At 42.0% G+C, this 24,629-nt stretch overlaps 1 protein-coding gene across 1 annotated transcript in view; it reads left to right on the top strand.

Annotated features, from left to right (window-relative positions):
* Positions 1–24,629, top strand: part of LOC126412714 (carbonic anhydrase-related protein 10-like) — a 437,817-nt gene that overhangs the window by 334,023 nt on the left and 79,165 nt on the right. The window contains exon 7 of the mRNA XM_050082432.1: positions 315–381. Coding sequence (XP_049938389.1) covers positions 315–381 — 67 coding nt within the window. The remainder of the gene's footprint in view (positions 1–314; positions 382–24,629) is intronic.

The raw sequence follows: 24,629 nt of genomic DNA, 5'->3' as shown, positions 1-24,629 counted from the left end.
TTTAGAAACGGACTCTGATATCCATACGCTTCGTGTTACAAATTATCCCAGTGCAATATGCTCGAATCCTCAAGCCCCTGCTTGCTATCAAGATTAACGAGCATTCATTAGCGTTATTCAAGAAGCTGTCGTTCCCGGTACGCTTAAGAAACATATTGCTGGCACGTTAACTCCTTAGAACATTTATAGCACTAAGAGTAAAGTAAAATATTTGTAAAAAAAAAAAAAAAAGGAAAATTTGTTACACAACACGTCATGGCGCGAATTTTTGATAGAAGTAACTTGTGTGTTTTATTTATTTTTATCTGTTGCAGATAAGGGAGAATCCTACGGAAGAACTGCGGATGATCACTAGTACATTTAATCAAATAAAGTTCAAAGGTACGCCAAATATTTCTTTCCTCTTCTTAAGTTAATCGGTCATACATCCATGTAAGCTACAAACCTTAGGGGGTAGGATGTCTGATGCACTATATCTTTGATTTAATACATTTTGTCTCTCTGGGAGCACACTGGAAACAGGACAAAGTCTTAAAACTCTCTGTAGTTTGCATTTCTCACTCTCGCAGTATCACGTCGCTGCGCCAACACAAATCCAGAAACTCCGAGCGACGTTAACCGAATTAACTATCGATGCTTTTAACGACAGCTTTACATAATTTACGATAGGTACCTTATACTTATTTTTTTTAATATACTGGCCGATATGATATGGAAAGTTTTCCCCACAATTCTTAAATCCTGTGTAAATATTCACGATTTTCTGTATGATCAATGTCACTTAACCATAAGCTCTCCAAACACCGGGATTTACCCAAAGGCAGCTACCTGTACCTTATACTTCAGCTAAATAACCTACATGTCTAACTGTGGGAACAGGAGCAGTATCTCAAATTGTAGTATTTTTTCTAGTCTTTGGCCACAAGAGGCTTTTAATTGTATTTGATAAGTAGTTTCAGTGTGTAATGATCATCTTCAGGACAGTAAAAGGGTTAGGCATACAATTATTAGTGAAAGCAGTGCACTAAGATACGAAATAATTTGCAAAAATGTCTACACCCAAAGCGAAAAAGAGCACGACGTAAGCCACAGAAAGATAAGCAAAGGGAACACTTCATCGCTGGCTGTGGACATGGTTGCAAACATTACTTGAAGCAGATGGTGTTCCTTGGATATTCTGTCGAGTTGTCAGCGATTATATCGTATCCTTTCCTTTACAAGTTGCTAACTTACTTAGCGTTTGATCCTGGTTTATACAACTGTATTAAAGTGGTAACTGATTCGGCATTGAATTATAATTATACGAATTTCTCTGTCTCGGTAAATGAGAGTGGGAACAAGAGCTCTTGGTTAAGCTCTTCCTTTTCTTAAATGTAGATTACATAGCGTCCCAGTGTTCCTGTACATTTGTTCCGTTACAGTGACGTAAGGTGTCACGTTCCACTGGCACAATCTTCTGTCGGACAAGACATCAGTAATATCTGTCTTTCTGACTTCGTGCCTCCTTCCTAATTCTTAGCCCATATTTCGTGTAGCATGAGCCAATACATGATTGCTTGAGACTTCACACAGTAAACAGTTTTTAAAGATACAGATGTTAAAACTATTAAAATGAAACTGAATGAAAAGTGCCATTGTCCGCTGTAGCTGTATGTGTACAGATGACGTATAAACACACACGACATGTTTTGTAACTTTTGATTTGTATCTTCTGGTGAAAATGTAAATGGTATGTTAGAAGCTACTGAATCCCGCAGTGTAAGAGCTGGCGTAACTAGATAATGATTTCAGCATTCGACAATTGATAAAAAAAAACCATCATCAAATAATAAAAAGACCATCGTCACTCACAAAAGTCATGTTTGTGTTAAGTCGCGAACTGTACACATTCCGATTGAAATACTGTCTCGTCGGTCTGTGTTAAGCTACGAAATGGGTACTGAGACGGCAGCCGCAGCTCACGCTTTGACAACACACGGGTCACTCGTTGGTGGCAAATACACGTGAGCTTGTTGGCTTTTGTCACTACACGGCCCTGTACTTCCCTGAATAACACCTATGGAGGGCATTTTGTTGCTTGACATAGGTGTACAAGAGCATTCTTTACTCGGAATGTGTACAGTTCGCGGCTTAACAGAGATGTGACTTTCATCTTTGCCGATGATCTTTCGAACAGTGTACGATGGTCTTTTGTCAGTGGAAGAGTGCTGAAATCTTTACCTAGCCTCGCCAATTGCTACTCTGCAGCGTTCTGTAGCCTATTACATAGCGTTTATATTTGGACCAGAAGTTGCAACCAAAAAGTTGCGATATCGATTGTGTGGGTTTACAGCGGGCATTGGGCATTTCATTCGGCTTCATTTTAAGAGTTTTAACACGAGTATTTTTAAAAACTGGTCACTGTATGATGTGTCAAGCAATCATGTGTAACTATTTTAGCTGTGGCTGTCCAGTTTTAAAATTATATTCGATCAAACAATGTTTTCTCATTTTCGGGTAGATGTGCTGTGTCCTCATGCAAAAGTGGTTTTAAGAATAAAAAAAAAAAAAAAAAAAAAAACGTTGGCCTATTTCGCCGCCCAGCCTGAGTTCGATTTTAGGTGACTTTTCACACTCGTTTGCAAAAGTGTTGCTACGGTCCCTAACCTCTGTTCAGGAAATACGCTACACGAAAGATAAAAACACGGTAACACACAGAACAAAGCGTACGCGATTCATAGATTGATGGCAGGCATGACTTCCACTCCTTAAGCTGACTCACAAATATGGCAACAGAAGGGCAACCCGCCCCTGAAGTTTAAAGAAATGGAAACAAAATATGGCAAATCATGACTACATTGGACTACTACGGCGGGATAAACGCTTCGGAAAAGATACTGATCTAGGTGGTGGAACTACTGAACTACCGGGTAACATACAACAAACACTGCAAACCTTGACGGTGTTGCACGTGTGATACGGCTTTCACTTTTCGAAAAACAACCACCCACTGTTGTATCTGAAGTTGTGTTACATATTTACGGAAAAGTAGCATGCTATTCTGTTTAACCGTACATTCACTTTTATTGCTAAATGGTACCTAATCTCTGAAAGATGCTGTATTTTTCTGCGCGCGTGCGAATCAAGATTGATTCTGCAGACAACAACTTTGTGGAACTCATCTCACGAATTCATCCTTGGTATAAGGAAGGCCACAGACAATTACGTACTCGAGTGAATCTGTGCTATTTCTGTGGTATCACCAAATCTCTTTGGTAGATACAGCTCTGCGTTGCTGAACAGAATATGACCATATTGAATATGGTACGTGCTTTATACCTGATCTGAAAAACCGCTACTAAACAGATTTGTATGTCCTTTTCAACTTCAAAAGTTTGTCAGGTTTGAAAAAAAACTGCAGGAGCAATCTAAAGGAATGACACGGGGTCATTCTAGTACACGGTCTGTGCAAATGGAGTCGTGGATAACGCAGGATGCTGCATGAGGCTGACCACGGATAGTGCTGTTTAAAAGAGAGAAGAAGCTACTTCGGAAAATCCTAGCGAAATTCATGAAGACCTGCAGACGACTGCTACTTAGGGGACCGTCAGTTACCCGCTACATAAGCAATTTTAGTATGTTGCGCATAAACAAGCAGGAGGACGTATTGGTTTGCTAGTACGATTGATTTACAGTCAAAGGAAGCATTCACTGCTATTTTAGTGATCGTGTATGTCGATTTGCAGCTGATTAACCACATAAAAACAGTCGTAGGCAAGGTAGACGTCAGACTGTAATTCGCTGGAAGATATACCTTCACCTCCGAAAGAGATACGTCAATAAAATCTCTTTCCATCGAGTCTTAAGTATTTTTCTGTCGGTGTGGGACTTTTAACAGGTACATAAACACATGACATCAAGAGCTGTGAAGCGCTTTTTATCATGCGATCGTTTAGTGGCTATGAGGGATCATGCACATGCAAAATCCGCTAAGTTAGTTTAATGAACTTTACAACAGAGCTATGAATTACGCTGCATGAGAGGCATACTACTGTAATGCCTAGAAGACATATTCACGGCTGATTTAAGTAACACACTCATATCATGCACCGCTCACAAAATCATCATGCTGGCGACATCCGAGAAACTGTATCACATGCGGGACATTACGAAAGTCATTTTTCATATGCACCATATTCGAACTAAGAAATAGAGAAACGATAGTAATGTTCGAAATGCCGTTTAACACGCCGGCCGGAGTGGCCGAGTGGTTCTAGGCGCTTCAGGCTGGAACCGCGAGACCGCTACGGTCGCAGGTTCCAATCCTGCCTCAGGCATGGATGTGTGTAATGTACTTAGGTTAATTAGTTTTAAGTAGTTTTAAGTTCTAGGGGACTGATGATCTTAGAAGTTAAGTCCCATAGTGCTCAGAGCCATTTGAATCCTTTACCAAATATGCGACAGTTGCTGCTGAAGTGTATATGTATCGTGAAGCGTTCGAATTCTGGGGAAGACGCAAGGAGTTAAAACTCACAAATACTCGTATATTGACAGAACGAGTAACTGCTCCCTCGTGTATAGTTACCTCGACGTTGAGTCCGAGGATGATGCGCCTATGAAATAAAGAGTGACAGGAAAAGATGGGCTATCAGTCAAGCCAGCCGTTCGTCCTTGCTATTGATTCTTCTGGCCACAGAGAAGGGGAAAGTGTTAGTAATCTTTCTGTATATATGGTAATGCCCTCTAATTCATTGCTTTCTACAGACAGAACAGCATCGACATATTTGGTGAACCGGTCACGTATCCAGCTTATGTGCTGCAATGTGTGATATTTATTTTTAAATTCTATGTATAGCACCGTCCTCATTAAATGCTTTGTTTTTGTATTTGTGGTGCTTGATAGACCCAGTATCTCGTACTTTCTTCATCCGTAGGCATATCGAACGTCGTAACTAACCATTAGCGTTGGGTAATCTGGAGTTTAAGTGATCCAAAAGAAACAGTGTACTATGTATTCGAAATATTTGGAAATTTGGGGAGCAACCGATCAATCCATTTACTAAAAAAAAATCTTTATATTAGGGAAAACAGATATGCAATAGCCTAGATATTAAGCAGAATAAAATGTTAGAACTGAGTGTTACACATCGACCCACAAGCGGACATCCTACCTTCACTACAGTAACGAAACAGTTTTCCTTAAGTTCATTGTATTCCAGAAAGTCCTTGGTGAACGAGATAAGCTCTGAGAAGTAACAAGAAGTATCGTAAAGAAAAGACTCTTCGGTCCCTGCTCCGATCTGGATGTATGTGTGAGGAGGGGGGCGGGAGCGGGGGTATCTACTTTAAGAATCAATGCGACAAACGTAAATAAATACGAAAGAAAAACAGAAGTATAACCTGCAGTAAGAGTCTGATTTAGTGCCGAACTAAATCGCCGGAGATTGAGGTCACCTCCGGCTGAGGAACTGGGTCTACCTTATGGCGCAACCTGCGTGGATTTAGGGAGCGGAGTAAAGTCGGCGCCCAGACGACCAGCTTCAGAGCGGGCGTTGCAAATTTTATAGTCGACCCATAAAGCGGCGCGTCGCCAGAGCGCCCACACATCGACCAGCCGAGCAGTCGACTGATCCTGCGATCAATTCCGGAATCCGACCAGGGCGACACGCGCTGGTGCCTCGGCGAGAAGAATGCGTGTGGCGTGCGTGTGGGAAGCTGGTGTCCCTGTAATGCGGGAAACTGCCGCTGTTAACAGTAAAGATAGCGATCTTTACTCCAGGTCGCCAACTTGCTTGCCGATCGCTCGCTGAACACTCGTCATGCACCATGATTTTCCCAATTCGTGATAAGTACCTGTACAGCGCAGGAAATCCAACATTTCCCTTGAGAAAACGATGCAGGATAAAAGTCCTGCGATTAACTGCTAAAAGATATTATGCAGCACCCTCGTGACTTGCACAGTTTGTATATTTTTGATCAGAAACTTCTTTTGGGGTACTGCTGTTACCCGAGGGCATTGCTACGGACAGCAACCCATGCAATTTAGAAGAAGCAGTCCTATATTATTTCTGCTATTCAGCTTGCCAGGAATTTCAATCTGGGATTATGCAGTGTGCATACACCACAGCGAAATTATTCGAAGATGCACCCGCTATCGTGAAATGCAGGAGCCTCATAACTGCCGCTGGCTCTGAACAGCAATAACTGATGACTCGTAGGTACCTGAGGAAAATGCAAACAAAACTGTGCCCTGCAGTTTTCTGAGGCAATTCCAAGGATTTATCGACCCGGTCAGTACGCAATCGTTTCCGAAACATTAGTTAGACCTCTGGTAACCTTTACAGGAAACGGGTTGACAAGGCAACGACTGGAGTGGATCAGTACCGTCAGATTCCCTTCACCAACTACTGTAGGATTTGTGTGACATCTGATGATCGCACTAGATAAGGTTTTAGGCGAAGTGGGCCATATCTCAGGCACGCAGTCCAACAGATCCAACGTGTTATGGATGGTATGATGTATGTATTTTGGACTCTTGTCACCAATCTTTAGGGTAATTTGAGAACTGTATAAACCAGAAAGGAGTCCTCAGTCAGTCACCCAGCCATAAAGTCGTCCTTTCACCGATGGGTTCGTCTCTCAACATGGTAATGCACTATTCTAAATCTGATACCAATACGAACACGTAATTCGTGAAGAAAACCAAATGCCTCGTGAGCTGAACACTGAATAACTCCCAATACCGATAGGCAGAAAGTTAGTCCACAAAGCAGGGTCAGTATCCGAATAGTGGATAAGCGTGATAGGTCCTCGTGTACTGTATATACATGACGGAGCTCACTACTGCTTGTTAGGCCCCATGGCTGTCAGTGGTACAGCCCGCATGACACACTGTGCACAAGACGTGGCGCCTCAGAGCTGTTATCGATATCCGCCACTAGCGAGAGTACAGAGTCTCTTCCCTTGAAATCTATATGTAGGGCCGAAAATTTCCCGGCTGTGCCAGTGGCAGTGAGGGGGAGGCACAGAGTGGGTTAACGGCTGCAGCACTCTACTCCTATGGAACCAGCCTTGGGGACATCCAACTCAGATAGTCCATCTGAAGCAGTGGAGACGGTGACAACAGTCTGCCCCGGTACAGCAGGGGTGAAGGATGTCTGGAACAGAGGGAGTGGTCCCCTGTTGATGGGTTCTGACGTCATCGATCACTGAGGTGTAAGCTGTACGGTGGCGCAGGGCGTGCGGGGTGAGGAACATGGCTGGTGGTGACCCTGGTGTCACAACCGGAAGTTGGTGGCAGACGTGGGGGTGGAGGCTAAGATTGTGAGTGTCCATCCTACCAGAGCCGACTGTGCTGACAGGTCAAATAAGAGTGGGTGGTTGCACCGACAAACAACTGATACTCCTTACACCCAGTGAAGAACCGTTGTGTCCATCCCGGGCACCAGCCGAAAAAGAATGCACAGACGATTGCTCTGGTTCATAGATAGGGTACACTGCAAGGGATGCAGGATGTGTAACAGGGCATGATGCCAGCACCTATGTAGAATTTTGTCTGGGCTGAATCCAGTGATGCGGGTGCACCAATACAGTGTGAAGAAATAGTGCAGGACTTGCGGAGTATATGGATTCTGATAGGCCTTGGGCATCTGAGTTTTGAATTATGAGCCATCCGATATGCCTCTATGTTGGAGGCGGACAGAACTGTCTCGACTTGAATCGAAGTATATAATTCGACACCAGGATTTACGGCGTTCCACCGATGACGCATGTCACCACCAGCCAAATAGCTCCCTAGAAATGCCTGCTAAAATCCACATGGACCCTCGTTTATGGGTGTCCATGGCGAACGCGTTGCACAGATGGCAACTGATTGAGAGATCAAGCACCTGTAACCTCCCCCCCCCCCCCCCCAGTTTCGCACCAAACTATATTATTCGCATATGCTGTAGGTGAAGTTATATTTTAGTTATTTTAGCATAATGTATATCTTTCCTCCTTGTCATGAGACTCATTGATGTCCACTTCTGTTATTGTGAAAACTACTAAATGATAGCATCTCCTTTCTTAAATGCTGGAATTTATTATTTAAATCAATTTATAAACATTTATGAACGTCAAACATTGTGTGCCATTCTGCCACTCATCTCCAGCCTCACTACCGAGCAACCTCTCTCTCTCTAGCCTCTCACAGCCGACTTCCACCCACGGACTCCAACACTAGACTACTGCTTACCCACTCGCACATTGTTGACTGCACTGCAGTCTTTGCTTAAACCATCTATGATCTCTGCGTAGTGCATATTCGATACCACGTAAGGGTACTGTACCCTTACGTATCCCCACCAAAATAATACTTTAATATGAGAAAGTGTAATATTGATATTAGATTTGAATATTAAAATAGAAAAATATATAGAAAGACAAAAAAGAAAAAATGTAAAATTACATTATTTAGTCAAAACTATTTGCTTATTAATGGAGAACCTCAAGTCATTAAGAATAAATCTCATTTGTGTAAGGAAAATGGTGTTTAAGAAATTCAAGTATCACTTAATCACAGTACATTAATCACATTATATCATTAAATCACTCGCTAATTAGCAATAAGATAAGTCAGGTTAATCGCAAATGCTTGTGCACACTGCATAATGTCATTGAATTAGCATAGCAACATGAAACACAATGCTGTAATGTCCCAAATAAATAGTATGGCTAACTGTGATACACGAATAACAAGTGTTTGTTAGCTTGTTCATGAATATTTTTTGTTGTAATGGATTAAATACTAATGATCAGATAGTCACTGTATTGAATGAATAGAAACATAGGCCTAACTGAATGAATGTGATCAAAAAATAAACAAAATAATAAACTGACAACTCCAACTACTACATAATATTCATAGGAAAATATTCTATTACTACCCAACATAAATTAACGCTCCAAGTGGCAGCATATTTTGAAAACGCGATACTGTTATATTTATGGCCACCAGTTTTCAGGGTTAGTAATACAAGAAATTTGACAGAAGGCACATACCTTGGAAAGTAATCCATAAACAAATAATAACGTTGGAAAACACTTTTTTACGTAGCACTTCATATCTAATTACTCTGCTTTAGGTCCCTGCCTATATGTTGAGTCGTAAATCACACGCAAACACGCTGGTTAACTACGCACTGGACTGTGGCATCGATGCCGCCGGGGATATACCACCACAATAACGATAACACTTTCACTGTTTACTCTGCTTTTTCACTTCCCTGTATGATGCGATGCAAAACGCACGTATTCGTAGCTTTCGATGAATTATAGGGCTGTGGCATCGAAGTCGCCGGGGACTGTAGACTCGTTGCCTCTGCAAATTGGTGGAATTGTAGTAACAGCGTCATAACAGCGACTCCAGCGCCGTGAAGCTTGTTGTTGTTGTTGATGATCAACTGGCCGCTGACGTCAGCATCCCATGGTTCCGCGTTCCACACAGCTCGCCAACTTGACAGGCTAGCGCAGCGCTGGAACAGGCGACAGTCGCGCTGCGTGCTAGGTCCTAGGGGTTGGTACATCCTCTACAGCAGTTGTAAAACGTGACGACGGCGCTGCGCGCGCATCGCTTCACGTCGGTGGCTCCACATCGGCTCGCCAACATACAAACACAAAACGGAATTACGGCAGTGGAGAAACAAAATACACCGCGCGCGCACGTCAATCAGTCTGTAGTATCCACAACACTAGCGCCACGCGTTCCTATTATTGCTTACAGACGTGTCTCTGACTCAAGCACTGCACAATGTTTACGTGACGGCATAAAATGCTTAAAACTGATTGCATCTAGCTCACAGTAGCTACCTACTACTGTCCACTATAACTAACTCACAATAGCTACCGACTATTGTCCATTTATTTTCACACAGGCAAAATGATATGTACACAAATAACACAATGTTCATATTTTTTTACAGAGCATCTCTTGTCTTGCAACACTTCTTATAGATGATACGGTTTAATGTTTTCTACATGTTGTAGGCTATGATACTTGTGGTGTCACCGCCAGACACCACACTTGCTAGGTGGTAGCCTTTAAATCGGCCGCGGTCCGTTAGTATACGCCGGACCCGCGTGTCGCCACTATCAGTGATTGCAGACTGAGCGCCGCCACACGGCAGGTCTAGAGAGACTTCCTAGCACTCGCCCCAGTTGTACAGCCGACTTTGCTAGCGATGGTTCACTGACAAAATACGCTCTCATTTGCCGAGACCATAGTTAGCATAGCCTTCAGCTACGTCATTTGCTACGACCTAGCAAGGCGCCATTACCAGTTACTATTGATGCTGTAAAACATGTACCGTCAAGAGCGATGTTCACCAATCATGGATTAAAGTTAAGTATTCCTCAGCTACGTCCTTTTTTGCTAGTCTCATTTCCTTGACCTGTTCCAGACCTCACGCCAGCCTGCGTGAACTCAAACGCGTGCCTTTCGGCTTCCTCCCATAGTGGGTTGGCTCTCTTGCCAATTCACAACAATACTGACCAGACTGCACCATTTCAATTTCAAAGGAATTAGGGTGACCAAGTTTTCTAATTTTGAATGGTCCTCTGTAGTAGTGATGAAACTTTTTTATCTCTTCATTTGCACTTGATGATTTCGTATGAGTTCGAATAAGTACTAAATCACAGACTTTGTACGTAATGGGCTTCACTATCTTGTCATGTGCCAGCTTCCGTCCTTCTGCTCGTTTCTTCATCGTCTCCAACGCGATTTTAAAGCGCTCCTCTTGTGTAATTTCCTTTTCTTGCGGAAAGGAAATGTGTTCATGAAGATACTGTCAGGTTTCTTTCCAAAGAGGACTTTACATGGCGGCAATCCCGTTGAATCATGCGACAAACTATTAATTACTGTTTAAAAATCTGTCAATCGTTCTATCCATCTTTTATGTTTCTTCCCGCAATGTGCACGAAATAAACGTCCTCGTTCACGCATTTGACGGTCAGTCGGGTTGGACGCGGGTCTGAAAGACGAAATTGCAATGTGCCGAATACCTTCATCATTAATAAAATCTTTCTATAGGTGTGACCGAAATTGTGGACCATTGTCCGATAAAATGCACTCTGGCTTGACAGTATTTACGAAGTATTCTTCCCTGAGTTTCTTGATGATGATCTTACTGTTGGCTTTCCTGAGTGGGTAATGGCGTACAAATTTCGAAAAGACATCCATCACAACCAAAATTTGAGTAAAATTCCCTTTTGATCTGGGTAGCGGTCCATTGAGACCGAGAGCTGAAATTTCACCACGGTCTTGAGGTATAATGCTATGCATGAAACCTTTGTGCTGAATCGTAGACACTTTAGTTTTATGACAGAGATCGCCAGATTTTAGAATTGATCGTACTTTTCATGCCATGTTATCGAAGACGACGTTCTCCTGCAATTTTAGTATACATTTACGTGGCCCAAAATGAGCATATCTCACGTGAACGTATCTTATTAATTCATCCACTACATGTTTGGGTATACATAGCCTCCAATGATCAGAATTCAAATTGCTTCGCCGGTAAAGGATACAATCTTGTTTTAAATAATATTGACGTATCTTGCCACTACTCTCGGCATTCGGATCATCATATTTTTCTTTAATCATCCTCAATATTTCGTCTGCGTCCTGTTCCTGTTTGATGTTCCGCAGAATCTTGCGTATATGACGCTTGCCTTCGACACCTCGCATAAAATGAATCCTTATATCTTTCTGGAGTGGATGCGCAACATTAACTGAATCTTGTCCTTCTGACAGCCTCGACAGCGCATCCGGTACGACGTTCTGCTTTCCTGGTATGTACTGAATCCCAAAACTGTATTGCTGAAGCATTAACGACCACCGGTTAACCTATTGTGCATCAATTTCCAATTCATCAAGAATGATAATGCTTTGTGATCTGTCACTACGACAGTATGTCTTCCAAATAGATAAAAACGAAACGTTTCGAAGCTCCAAACAATGGAAAGTGCTACTCTTTCCGTGACAATGTTTTCGCTCCCAGCTTGTGAGTGCGCGGCTCGCAAATGCGATAGTATGATGTTCAATAACTCCATCGACTTCAATTAATTGATGTAATTCTGTGCCAAGCGCATAATGACTTGAATCGGTGCCAAGGTAAAACTTTTCACTTAAATCAGGGTGGTGATGGATAGATAATTCACACAGTTGGTTTTTTATTGAATCAAACGTTTCCTGATGTTCATGAGTCCATTTCCATATAGCATCCTTCTTCAGCAAGTCCATTAAGACAGGAGAAGATAGGCAGAATCCTGAAAGAAAACGACGATAAAAATTACAGAAACCAAAAAACGACTTAAGTTGCTTACGGCACTTAGGTGACGGAAAATTGCTTACTGTGTCCAATTTTGTTGGATCCGGTTCAATCCCTCGCGACGAAATAATATACCCAAGGAATTTAATTTGCGACTTGGCGAATTCCGATTTTTCCAGGTTAAAAGTCCCTCCAGCTTTCCTAAATGCTTCAAGTATCCGGTGAATAATTTCCAAATGTTCTTCCCATGAAGCTGTGCTAATCAAGATATCGTCAACATAAAGCTTTACATGTTTCAAATCTTCGCCTAAAACTTTATCCAGTGCTCTCATAAAAACCGCTGAAGAAATCGAGAGTCCAAAAGGCATTCTCTGAAACTGGTAACTTCTACCATTATAAAGAAATGCTGTATACTTTCTACTATTCTCTTCTAGCATTAACCGCCAGTAACTACTAGTCAAATCAAGGCTACTTAGATATTTGACTCCTTTGAATCTTTGTAACAAAAACTGCAGGTTTTGTGTCTGATCACGCTGTGGTAAAATTATGCGATTCATTGCGCGGGCGTCAAGAACAATGCGAACTGTGCCATCCTTCTTTGCTACAGCTTGTATGGGGTTTGAATATTCGCCATCTGAGCGCTCAATTATTTGATTATTCAACATTCTCTGTATTTCCTTGTTAACAGCTTCCCTTTTTGCCAATGCTATTGCTTATGACTTACTGCTAAATGGTTAATGGTCATTTACTTTAATTTTACAAACATATCCTTTAATTAATCCTGGTATCTTTGAAAATATATCGACGTAGCATCTCAGTAGTTCCCTCAGTTCTTCTCGTTCTGCTTCAGTCAAGTCCACTAACGCTCGAGTCTTGGTTTGAATACAATTTAGAGTATCCTCCTCGTCCCTCTCTTGCAGCTTAGCGCAGTTCTCTGACTTGTTTAAACTGACAGCTCCATATTCTCCTCTATAACGCATCATCCTTATTTTCACGCCCGCAGCGCCCTTATTATCCATAATAAACCCTTTGAATACAATTCTTCTTTCTTTACTATATCTCCACGCCCGCAAGACAATTCTCCTCAAAATTAATACAGCATCTCATCTCTGACAACCAATCAACTCCGAGAACTAGCCCAACATTGAGAGAACCAACGATTAACGCACTCTGCTCATACTCGTCCCCTTGAATAGGAAATCTTAGTAATGCTTGTCCTTTAATTGCTTTGCTTCGGTTTCCAACTGCACTGACAATACGTACGCCGTTAACAGGAAATGTGGGAGTAGCGACAAGATTGTTTAATTGCGAAAATAGATTTTCAGAAACAGCGCTGGTCTCGCTAGCTGAATCAATCAATGTATCCATAACAATACCACATACTTCGCGTTCCACAAATAGCATCAGAATTTATTTGTTAGTTTCTTCATTTTCTGGACACAAATCTTCGTTGACATCATTTACATGTTCACACTTTATGTAATTTATCATAATATCCGACCCTTGTTCCCGTCACAGAGTTCCGGAGCGGGTCGTCTCCGAAACTTTGTTTAGTTTAACTGTTCAGAATCTCTCTGATAGCGATCGCGGCTTCTTGCACGTTCTGGTGATCGATACTGTCCTCTGTCTCTGTCATTGTGTGACCGGTTCGGCGGATGATTTGACCTGAATCCGTCTTGTACATTGTATTCGTCTCTCCTGTGTCTATCATCGTTCGGGTTCCCGGGTTCGATTCCCGGCGGTGTCAGGGATTTTCTCTGCCTCGTGATGACTGGTTGTTGTGTAATGTCCTTAGGTTAGTTAGGTTTAAGTAGTTCTAAGTTCTAGGGGACTGATGCCCATAAATGTTAAGTCCCATAGTGCTCAGAGCCATTTGAACCATTTTCTATCATCGTCTCGGCGATCAAATACTTTCGGTCGTTCGTAACTTGAGATTCCTTCCGGCGCTGGGTCGTTATGACGATTCGGGTAATTGTTATTACTGTGTCGCTCACGTTGATCACGTTCGGCATTGAGCAATTCCATTCGGTCAATTAGCAAACACACTTGCTCATTGGTAACTGTGGTGTGAGTGCTAACTTCTCTCTCACCCAAAATGGTAATTTCTGGATTAATATAAGCATTGGGCTCTTCTTCTTTAACTGGATCGTCCAAGTATGCATTGTCGTTCCAGTACCTTTGCATAAACTCACGCATTGTACCGTGATGTCTTTCATAATTTGGCGGTGTGAGAATTTTTGATTTTACGTCCCACTGTTTTTCTTTCGACCAAACTTTTTAAAAAAATGCTGTTTAAAATTCTTCATACTTGGTGTAATTCTCGGATACACTTATACCCCAAATATGTGCCTCATCCTTCATGTGACTGACGCAAGTATCAATTTTAGCACTTCCGTATAATGCTTTGGAAACGCATGTTGAATTGTCTAATGAACGCAACTGCGTGGATGCCTTGTTTCGGTTCATATTAATGAAATTTTCGACCGCTCAGACCATTGTCAACAATACTTGCGGCAAACCAACAATATTGTTATCTGATTCACGTAATACTGCATTAATTTCATCGCGCAAAATTTCTTTATTAATTCCATTTGACATTGTGTCGTTGTTCGTTACCTTTTGTCGTATCTCATGTACCTCATCACTTAGTTCATCACATCGCGTTTGTACGCCGTTAACCATCTTAATTATCGACTCTTTGTTGGCTTTACAAGAACTTTTAATTTTGACGATTTCGTCATCTTGAGCCTTAACTTTGTCATTAACTTTGCAAATAAAATCTTCCGTTTGCCTACACCGTCCGTTAACTTGAATTTTGCGATCTGTAATTACGCTGCTAATGGCCTCATGTTTGTCTTGACTTTATTTTCTGAGATCATCATGCTTTTGTTCAAATGAGCTGGTGAGTTCCGTTCGCAAATTGCTAATCGCATTAGTAGTGTCTGATAATCATTTTTGATTTCCTGATGGAACTTCCTTGTTTCCTCAAAAAATTTTGTTATTTCCTGACGCACCTTTTTATTTTCCTCATGAAACGCTCTTGTTTCTACACGCTCCTATCTGTTTTCCTCATGAAAAGCTTTGATTTCTACACGCGCCTGTCTATTTTGTTCATGAAAGGCTTTTATTTCTACACGCGCCTGTCTATTTTCCTCATGAACATTTTTGATTGCTTCTAACAATTGAGATATACGATCTTTACTGACAATAGCAGTCTCTGTTTGCTGGATAACCATCGGTGTTGAACTTCTCTTAGGCAATTCAAAACTAAGAATACCACTGTCCTCTGTCGAATCAACTGTAGTGTTTTCCATCACATTAATTTGTTCTCCGTCAACCACGTTATTAAATTGTCCTCCCTCGTCCTTAGTAACACTACCGTTTTGTTCTGAATTAGCCATATTAACACTGTTCACAACAATCACTGTTCGTTGTAACTTATGCTTGCTCTAAATTGAAAAGTTCACTCGCAACTTAAAAGTCAGTAACACTATTGTTTATTCCTATTCCTGTTCATTCCTACACAACATTGCGTTCACTTAATTTCGAAGCGCTGCTGTGCTGAAATGCTGCGGACTCACCGTTTGCTGTGTTGTCTTCTCCGTCGTTTCCGAAGATTGCTGTGGAATCGAAGTTCGACACACGCGTCGCCATATGTAACCCCCCCCCTCCCCCCAGTTTCGCACCGAACTATATTATTCGCATACGCTGTGGGTGAAGTTATATTTTAATTATTTTAACATAATATATATCTTTTCTCCTTGTCATGAGACTCACCGTTGTCCACTTCCGTTATTGTGAAAACTACTAAATGATAACATCTCCTTTCTTAAATGCTGGAATTAATTAAATCACTCAATTTATAAACATTTATCAACATCAAACATTGTGTGCCATTCTGCCACTCATCTCCGGCCTCGCTACCGAGCAACCTCTCTCTCTCTAGCCTCTCACACCCAACTTCCACCCACGGACTCCAACACTCGACTACTGCTTACCCAGTCGCCCATTGTTGACTGCACTGTAGTCTTTGCTTAAACCATGTATGATCTCTGCATAGTGCATAATCAATACTACGTAAGGGTACTGTACCCTTACACACCAAAGGAGCGGCATGCACTTTCCATGTCGGTATTGCTGTTGGACCGGTACACGTGCTCGCAGGCCAATGCCTTCAAGTTCGTCACCCTCAGTGCAAAGCATGAAGGAGGAGGAGAATGTGGGGGCATAGGGAATGGAATGGCGAGCCAGCATTCTGAGTCCTCTGTGGCACATCTTAAGAGCCTTTGGTGACATTGGGCCGGTAGTGCAATGAGAAATAATTTCGAAATACGATTTTGCAGAGTGTGTGTTGTTAAGAAGAACGATGCCATGTTGCTTCGGACGTGCAGGCATGTCGGAAGGAACAGCCACTGCGGCGAATACAGCCTATATGAAATACACGAAGAATATTCACAGTTGTGAATGCGAACAACTATCAGCTGTATAAGGGAATGTCGACTATGGAAATTTGTGCCGGACTGGTCCTCGAAGCCGGCTTTCCCACTTTCCCGCTTCACGCAGTCGCCTTAACCGTTTTGGTTATCCGTGCACGACTCACGGCCTGGCACGAACTTCCATATGTCGTCGTTACCCTGTCGCAATACCTATACTGGTACACACATTACGTAATTTGCCTAAAGAGCAGAACAGCCGTTACCTGGTACTGGGGATAAATACGTCATTGCAAGGCCTGTGTTCGTAAAAAGAACAACTCAATTTTCTTACGGACATGCGTGCATGAAAGAATAGGTTATAGGCGTTATACTACTTTTTGTCATTTGTTAGTCAGTGTTCAGGAATATGACAAAAACCATCATTTGAAGTCAAAAACTACGTATGGACACACGCCCTATTACGGACTCTTTCGGAGATATAACATTTGTAATGTATATTATTATTTATTTTCTTATTATTCAAAGCAGAAAAATAATTTGAAGGCGAAATTTTAAACGCCTATTCGATAGAGCACTCGAAAATTAGCCCAGTATGATGTTTATTTACCTAACGTATCAGCAGCAACAACAAAACGCGAAGAGTATCAGCTGCTGCATGGTGGCAGTAGTTAGCGCGTGCCAGACCATTGCCGTCGCTGTTCGAGTACTGGTTATTCTTCCAGTTTCATTGTCTCTGGTAATACATATCGATAAAACAAATACAGCACTAGACTACTATGGGACCGCTCTTTCGACTTGGCACATAATATTCCGCTTTAACAATCCTTTTCTGTATTAAATAATATAGAATGTAAGTAAGTAACGATGTACATTAAATAGTTTCTACCTCGGAAACCATTCGGTATAAGGCATACGTGCAACTGATGATCTTTGCTTCAAATGATCAACTATTGTCATTGAACATTCCTCCAACGACACCGTGTATGGACAGCACTAGAGGCCAAGCATACTCTCGAGGTGCTCCTATCACAATATTAACTTTCCCGACCGTGTGGCTGTGTGACACGCGTCCTCTGAAACTGAGACCTCTTCTCCTCATATATCTTTCGCACTAAACATGCTGTGATGAATAATGCTCTCAGAATTTGACTGTTTATAAATAACACCAAGTTTATTATACCTGCAGTGCATAAAAATGCTCCATACGTTGATCTAAGCATTTACGTAGCTTCATGAACACACACTACTCACATTGTCACACGAGATGGCCATTATTTATTTTAAAAAAATTAATTCGATTGCCAATATAAAACAAATTCACTGATTCGGACGTTTTAATGTTACGTAGAATAAATAATACTTCCCGGTAATATGCACGCCAATGGATCCGTGCCCTGACTCATACGTATTCACTAAAAAAATGGCTCTGAGCACTATGGGACTTAACATCTATGGTCATCAGTCCCCTAGAACTTAGAACTACTTAAACCTAACTAACCTAAGGACAGCACGCAACACCCAGCCATCACGAGGCAGAGAAAATCCCTGACCCCGCCGGGAATCGAACACGGGAACCCGGGCGTGGGAAGCGAGAACGCTACCGCACGACCACGAGATGCGGGCATACGTATTCACTCAGTGATCTCACTCCTCAGACTGAATATGTCTGCGCCATTTTTGCAGACATAGAAAGCTCATTCCACTCTTTAGCCGACGAGACATCTACATGCCACAGGATCTTCAGCCGACCAGAGATGCCCAAACAACATCACAGGGAAACTGCTGTGTTTATTTGAAAGAGACTGTCCTACAGAATTCTATACTGACTGACAAAATAGTAAATGGTTAAGTAGGACAAATGAAAAGCTGCAAAAGCAAGCATTACCACGTGGAAGATGGCGCCAGTAGGAAAACTAAGGCTTTTACAGAAAAGAGAAGCAGCTTTATGAATATGAAGCCCTCTGAGGACAAGGCAGTACCAACGAAAGAAGGGAGAGTTGAAAGGTGGAACATAGGGTTAGTCCATATATGGAAAGAAAACTTGGGGACAGTGTTACAGAAAGAGAGGAGGAAGTAGGTAAGGAAGGGATGGGAAGTGTAATACTGCTAGAAGAATTTGACAGAGCACTGAAATACCTAAGTGGACAGAAGGCCCCAGGAACAGACGACATTCCGTACTGAGATACTTGGGAGAGCGAGCGGCGACGAATTTACTTCACGTGGTGCAAGATGGTCCGGATCCGTAGCTGAGTGACCAGTCTGTCTGGCTGTTAAGAGAAGGATCCGGGTTCAGTTCCTGGTATTGGAAAGTATTTTTCCTTCGTGTAAGGGCTGGCATGGGGTGCACACAGCTTCGTGGTATCAAGTGACGAGCTGCATGACCGAGATGTACCGGCTCCAAGGCAACAAAGGCGACAACGGCCTGGGTAGCGGTGTGCTGACCCCACAACCCTCCACACCGTACCCGGATGAGGCCATTAGCAGAGGATGACACAGCAGTCGGTCGGTGCCAACTTACTCTTGTTCGCCAAAACGCTGACATTTACTTGGTGCAAGATGTATGAGACAGTGGAAAGTCTCTCAGACTTCGGAAAAAATGTCATAATTCCAGTTCCTAAGATGGCAGCTGGTGGCACATATGAGTAGTACAAAAGCATCAGTTTAATAACCCATTGTTACAGTATATTGACACGAATTATTTACAGAAGAATAAAAAACTGACAGAAACCGACTCCCGGGATGGTTTTGGGTATGAACACATGATGCATTTCTAACCAACGACATGTCCTAGAAGGTAGACTGAAAGAAGGCAAACCTACTTTTAAAGGCTTTGTAGATTTAGAGAAAGCTGTTTACAATGTCCACTAGAATATAGTCTTTGAAATATTAAAGAGAGCTGAGATGAAACGAGGCAGTGAAAGACTATTTACAGTTTGTAGAGAAATCAAATTGCGTTGATGAGAGTCGAAGTACATGAAGGGGTAGGCATCAAAGGATACCGAAAAACATTTTTACGGATATTTCAAAAGACATTACAAAATGAACATTAACAAAAATACAGCAGTAGTAATGGAATGCTGACGAATTATGAGGGGCGTTCAATAACTAATGTAACACATTTTTTTCTCGGTCAGTTTCGGTCAAAAACGCGTGATTTGTTGTGGGATATCGTGGTTTATTGACGCTTCGGCCTCCTATTGTTCAAATGGTTCAAATGGCTCTGAGCACCATGGGACTTGACTTCTGAGGTCATCAGTCCCCTAGAACGTAGAACTACTTAAACCTAACTAACCTAAGGACATCACATACATCCATGCCCGAGGCAGGATTCGAACCTGCGACCGTAGCAGTCCCGCGGTTCCGGACTGAAGCGCCTAGAACCGCACGGCCACCGCGGCCGGCCCCGCTATTGTTGCCTGAAGTTTTGATATGTGACGGGGTACACGTAGCTTTCAAACTGGCGTCTGTAACAGAAATGCATTTCAAACAGAGAGCTGTCACTGAGTTTCTCGTGGCGGGAAACCATCGGAATTATTCAAAGGCGCTTCCAGAATGCCCTACGGAGACCTGTCAGTGAACAAAAGGACTTGGGTTCGTTGGGCGAAGCGCCCGTCACCATCGCAACACGGTGGCAGAAGCCTCTCAGGTCTGCGACCCCTGCAGTGTTTCAATTCACTGTGCTCATTGCCACTACAATGCAAACGATCTTCGCCTTCTCCATTACAAAGTACGGCCTCAAACAAGTCTGTGCACCTGAGAGGACCTCACAAAATCTCACTGGACTGTCCTTCTTCATGAACCCTCTCACCTTTCGACTTCCATCCTGTTTGGTCCAATGAAGGATGCACTTCGTGGGAAGCAGTACGTAAACGATGGGGAAGTTATTGATCTCACAATACGGTGTTTCCGACGTCGACCAGTAGAGTGGTATCATGCCGGTATAAAGGACCTACCGGCAAGGTGGCTTAAGGCTGTCATATTGAACGGAGATAATGTTGATTTTTTTTTATTTTATAATCCAGGGAGTGGGGAATAATATGATGTATTGGAATTTTTAATAAAATCAACAAGCGTTAAGAAAAAAAGGTATTGCATTGCTTATTGAACGGTCGTCGTAAGTTAGTCGATGTTCAAGGAATTAGAGCCGCGCGGGGTAGCCGCGCGGTCTGAGGCGTCTCGCGACGGTCCGTGCGGCGGCCCACTTCGGAGGTTCGTGTTCTCCCTTGGGCATGGGTGTGTGTGTTGTCCATAGCGTAAGTTAGTTTAAGTTAGATTAAGTAGTGTGTAGACTTAGGGACAGATGACGTCAGCAGTTTGGTCACATAAGACCTTCCCACACATTTCCATTTACAAGGAATTAGCTTAGAAGATGAGACACTAAAAACAGAACTGTTTGGGCAGAAAGACAACTAGAGGCTAAAGGAGGGAAGATATAAAAGGGAGAGTGGCAATAGCAAGAAAACCGTTCCGGAAAAAAATAGCATTTAATGTGTGTTAGGAAGTCATTTCTGAAGGTATTTGTCTGGAGTGTAGACTTTCGTGGAAGTGCAACGTGGACTGCCAACTCACACAGGAACTTAATAGAAGCTTTTTAATTGTGATGCTATAGAAGTATGCTAACATGGGTACATCGAATAACCGATGAAGATGGAAAAAGAAATTAATGGCACAACTTGACTTGAAGAAATGGTCGCTTGACAGGCATCACGGACTCGACAATATGGAAATGCTGGGAAGCATGTGATGGTAAAAATTGTACACAGAGACCAAGGCCTGAAGGCAGTAAGCAGGTGCAAGTACATGTAGGTTGTGATAGTAGTGCACAGATGAAGAGGCTTCCACATGATGGACTGGCATGGAGATCTGCAGTGAAGCAGTCTTCGTGTTGAGGACCACCACAACGACGTAAATCGCGATTCATCGTAGTGCCTGGGAGTTTCCAGCCACTGATAGTTTTACCTTGGCTTGTAGCTGCGGCGCTCTCTTCTGAGCTTCGTCATGTAGGGAAACGCCTCGTCGGTCAAGGCCGACGGCCGCCAATGTCGGCGTCGACTTCGGCGTCGGCGTCGGCATCGGCTTCGAGTGCAAATACCAGGCTTCCGGCCCGCCGAGACCCGCGCCGGGGAAATTAATCCGACACGGGGGGTGAGGCACAAATATTGGCCGTGGCTCAGCGTCGACCCGCCAGCTCTGCCGAAGCTGAGGCAGCCTAGACACTATGAAGTCGCTAAGTGGCTGTCATGAACTGGGTCGTACGTTAATTATAACCGTCAGCCCATCTCACGGAGCGACTAAATGCCCTGATGCCGCATCCTCGTGTAGTACATTGGTGGCACAGGTTTCTCATTCAGAGAAAAAAATCAAGCTACATTTAAAACATACGAGTGATCTCAGAAACTATATTCTACTTCGTGAGCTTCAGTTTAGTATATAATTCCTAAATATAAAAGGAAATGTCCTGATTGACTGACTGACGCATCATCACCCAGCCGAAACTGCTAAGGGTAGAAACTTCAGTATGGTGAGGAAATTGATACTTCCCGTATGTGTCGATTAAGAAAGGAATTTTTTGGCAAATAAATCCCTAAGGAGGTGAGAGATGAGACGAAATGTTCTATGTGGGTGAAGTAATGGGTGACAGTTTTCTAAAAATGTGAATTATTATTGAAGAATTATTAAAGCAATTTTAAGGCTAAATCTGTGAAACCTGGTATTTGACTTCTCAGTAAGGAAAAAAATACCTATTCACTGATTTTGGAAATTCAACCCCTAAGGGGGTGAAATAGGGGATGAAATGTCTTATGAAAATACTTCATTATGAAAGCCTTTTTAAATCTAAAGTTATGATCTTTAAATTGGCTTCTCGGTTGGAAACAAAAAAAAGGTGTTTCAGTGCTTTTGGAAATTCAACACCTGAGGGGTGATATAGGGCGTGATTGATTCACTGACTCATCATCTCCCAGCCCTAACCGTTGAGAACAGAAACTTGAAATTTGGAGAGGGGATTGATCTTATGCTCCTAGGGTAGTTTAGTAAGTAACTGTTCGAAATTCTATCGCTAAGGGATGAAATATGGCACGATAGATTTTTTGACAATATGTCACTATTAAGGCAATTCTGAAGCCAATACTACTTGGTTTCTCAGTCAGAAATAAAGAAATGCCCGTTTCTGCATTCTTGGAAATTTAAACTCATGGGAGTGAAATAGTGGGTGAAAGTTATTCTGAAACTAAACCGTTATTAATGAACTAGCGAAGCATTTTAAAGCTCCATCTACGAAAACTGGTTAGAAATTAAAAAAAAAATGCCTGTTTCAGTGTATTTGGATATTCAACGTTAGTGAGGCGAAATAGGGGATGAAGTGGTTTTCGGAAAATTTCGTTATAAGAGCATTTTTAAAGCTAAAGCTATGAAAATTGGTATTTGGCTTCTTCGTTAGAAACAAAATCTTGCGTGTTTCAGTGTTCGTGGAAATTAAATCCGTAAACTGTTGAGATAGGACCCGACGGATTCACTCACTCATCATCGCCTGGGCCAAACAGCTGAGGACAGAGACTTAAAATTTGGAAAAGCTGTTGGTCTTACACTGCAGGCATCGTTTAGTAAGGCACTGTTCGAAATTCCTCACCTAAGAGGGTGAAATACGGGGAAAGGTTTTTTTTTTTTTGATAAGTTGTAGCTATGAAAGCAATTTTGAATCTAGAACAACGAAAATTGGTATTTGGATAATCGGTAGGAAATAAAAACGTACGTCTTTCAACGTTTTTGGAAATTTAACTTTATGAAGGTGAAGTAGACGTGTGAAATTTATTTTGAAAGTAAATCTTTATTAAAGAACTAGTAAGGCATTTTTGCAGCTACATCTATGAAAACTGGTATTTGACATCTCGCTTAGGAATAATAAAAGCGTTTTAGGTATTTCAACATCTAAGGGGGAGAAATAGGGGAGGACATTTTTATGAAACGGTTTAATTATGAAACTGTTTTTTAAGCTAAATTTAAGGAAATTTGTATTTGGCTTTTCAGTTACAAAAAAAATATGTTTCAGTGTTTTTTTGGAAATTCAATCTCTAAGGGGCTAGAATAGAGGGTGAAAATTTTTATGGAATTATTTCATTACGAAAATATTTGTGAAACTAAATCTCTGATAATTTGTATCAGGTTAGAAATAAAAAAAAGTATGTTTCAGTCTTCTTTGGAAATTCAACTCGTAAGGGGATGAAAAAGATGAAAATTTTTATGAAAATATTTCAGTATAGTAAAACATATTCAAAGTTAAATACATGAAAATTCAGGTTTAACTTCTAAATAAATATATGTTATGGGGTGAAATTTTTTATGGAAATATCACCACAAGAACTCCAAGGGCAGGATTAACGAAGACCTCCGAATCTAGCTACCAGAATCGGGTTTAGGTGAGAAATACATTCGGAAAAGGCTATGCTCCTGTGGCATTAATTAGCGTGAAAAATTTAGATATTGGTATTTGTGAACAACATAGAAATTCGATTAAAGTAAAACAATACGTGTGCAGATCACAGACTCCACGCAAACGAAGCAGAGTGCGCTAATCTAGTAACCGACATTCGTTGTGTCGTGGCCGTAGTTGTGCAAACAACCTTGCTATTCAGTATCTGAGACCAAATACACAGTGTATTTACAAAATGAAAAATTGTGGTTAGCAAAGAGCTGTATTTGTCAGTTCATTATACAACCGGGTTTCAGTTGTAAACAAGTGTCCACTTGGACAGTTTGCAGGAACTGATGATTGCCGTTGAATACAAACGGACAGGAATGTTCAAGGATGACATCAGTCTGCTGCAGTACAGCGCGCGCACAAACGTCGCCAAGGTTGTTCCGACTGCGCTTTAGAAGTTCCGCTGAGAAGCATTTACACAAGCTCCGT

The sequence above is a fragment of the Schistocerca serialis genome, chromosome 7 (assembly GCF_023864345.2).
Source record: "Schistocerca serialis cubense isolate TAMUIC-IGC-003099 chromosome 7, iqSchSeri2.2, whole genome shotgun sequence".
Lineage (NCBI taxonomy): Eukaryota > Metazoa > Arthropoda > Insecta > Orthoptera > Acrididae > Schistocerca > Schistocerca serialis.
Note: the sequence above shows the minus strand (reverse complement) of the source record. Positions and strands in the feature narration are given on the sequence as shown.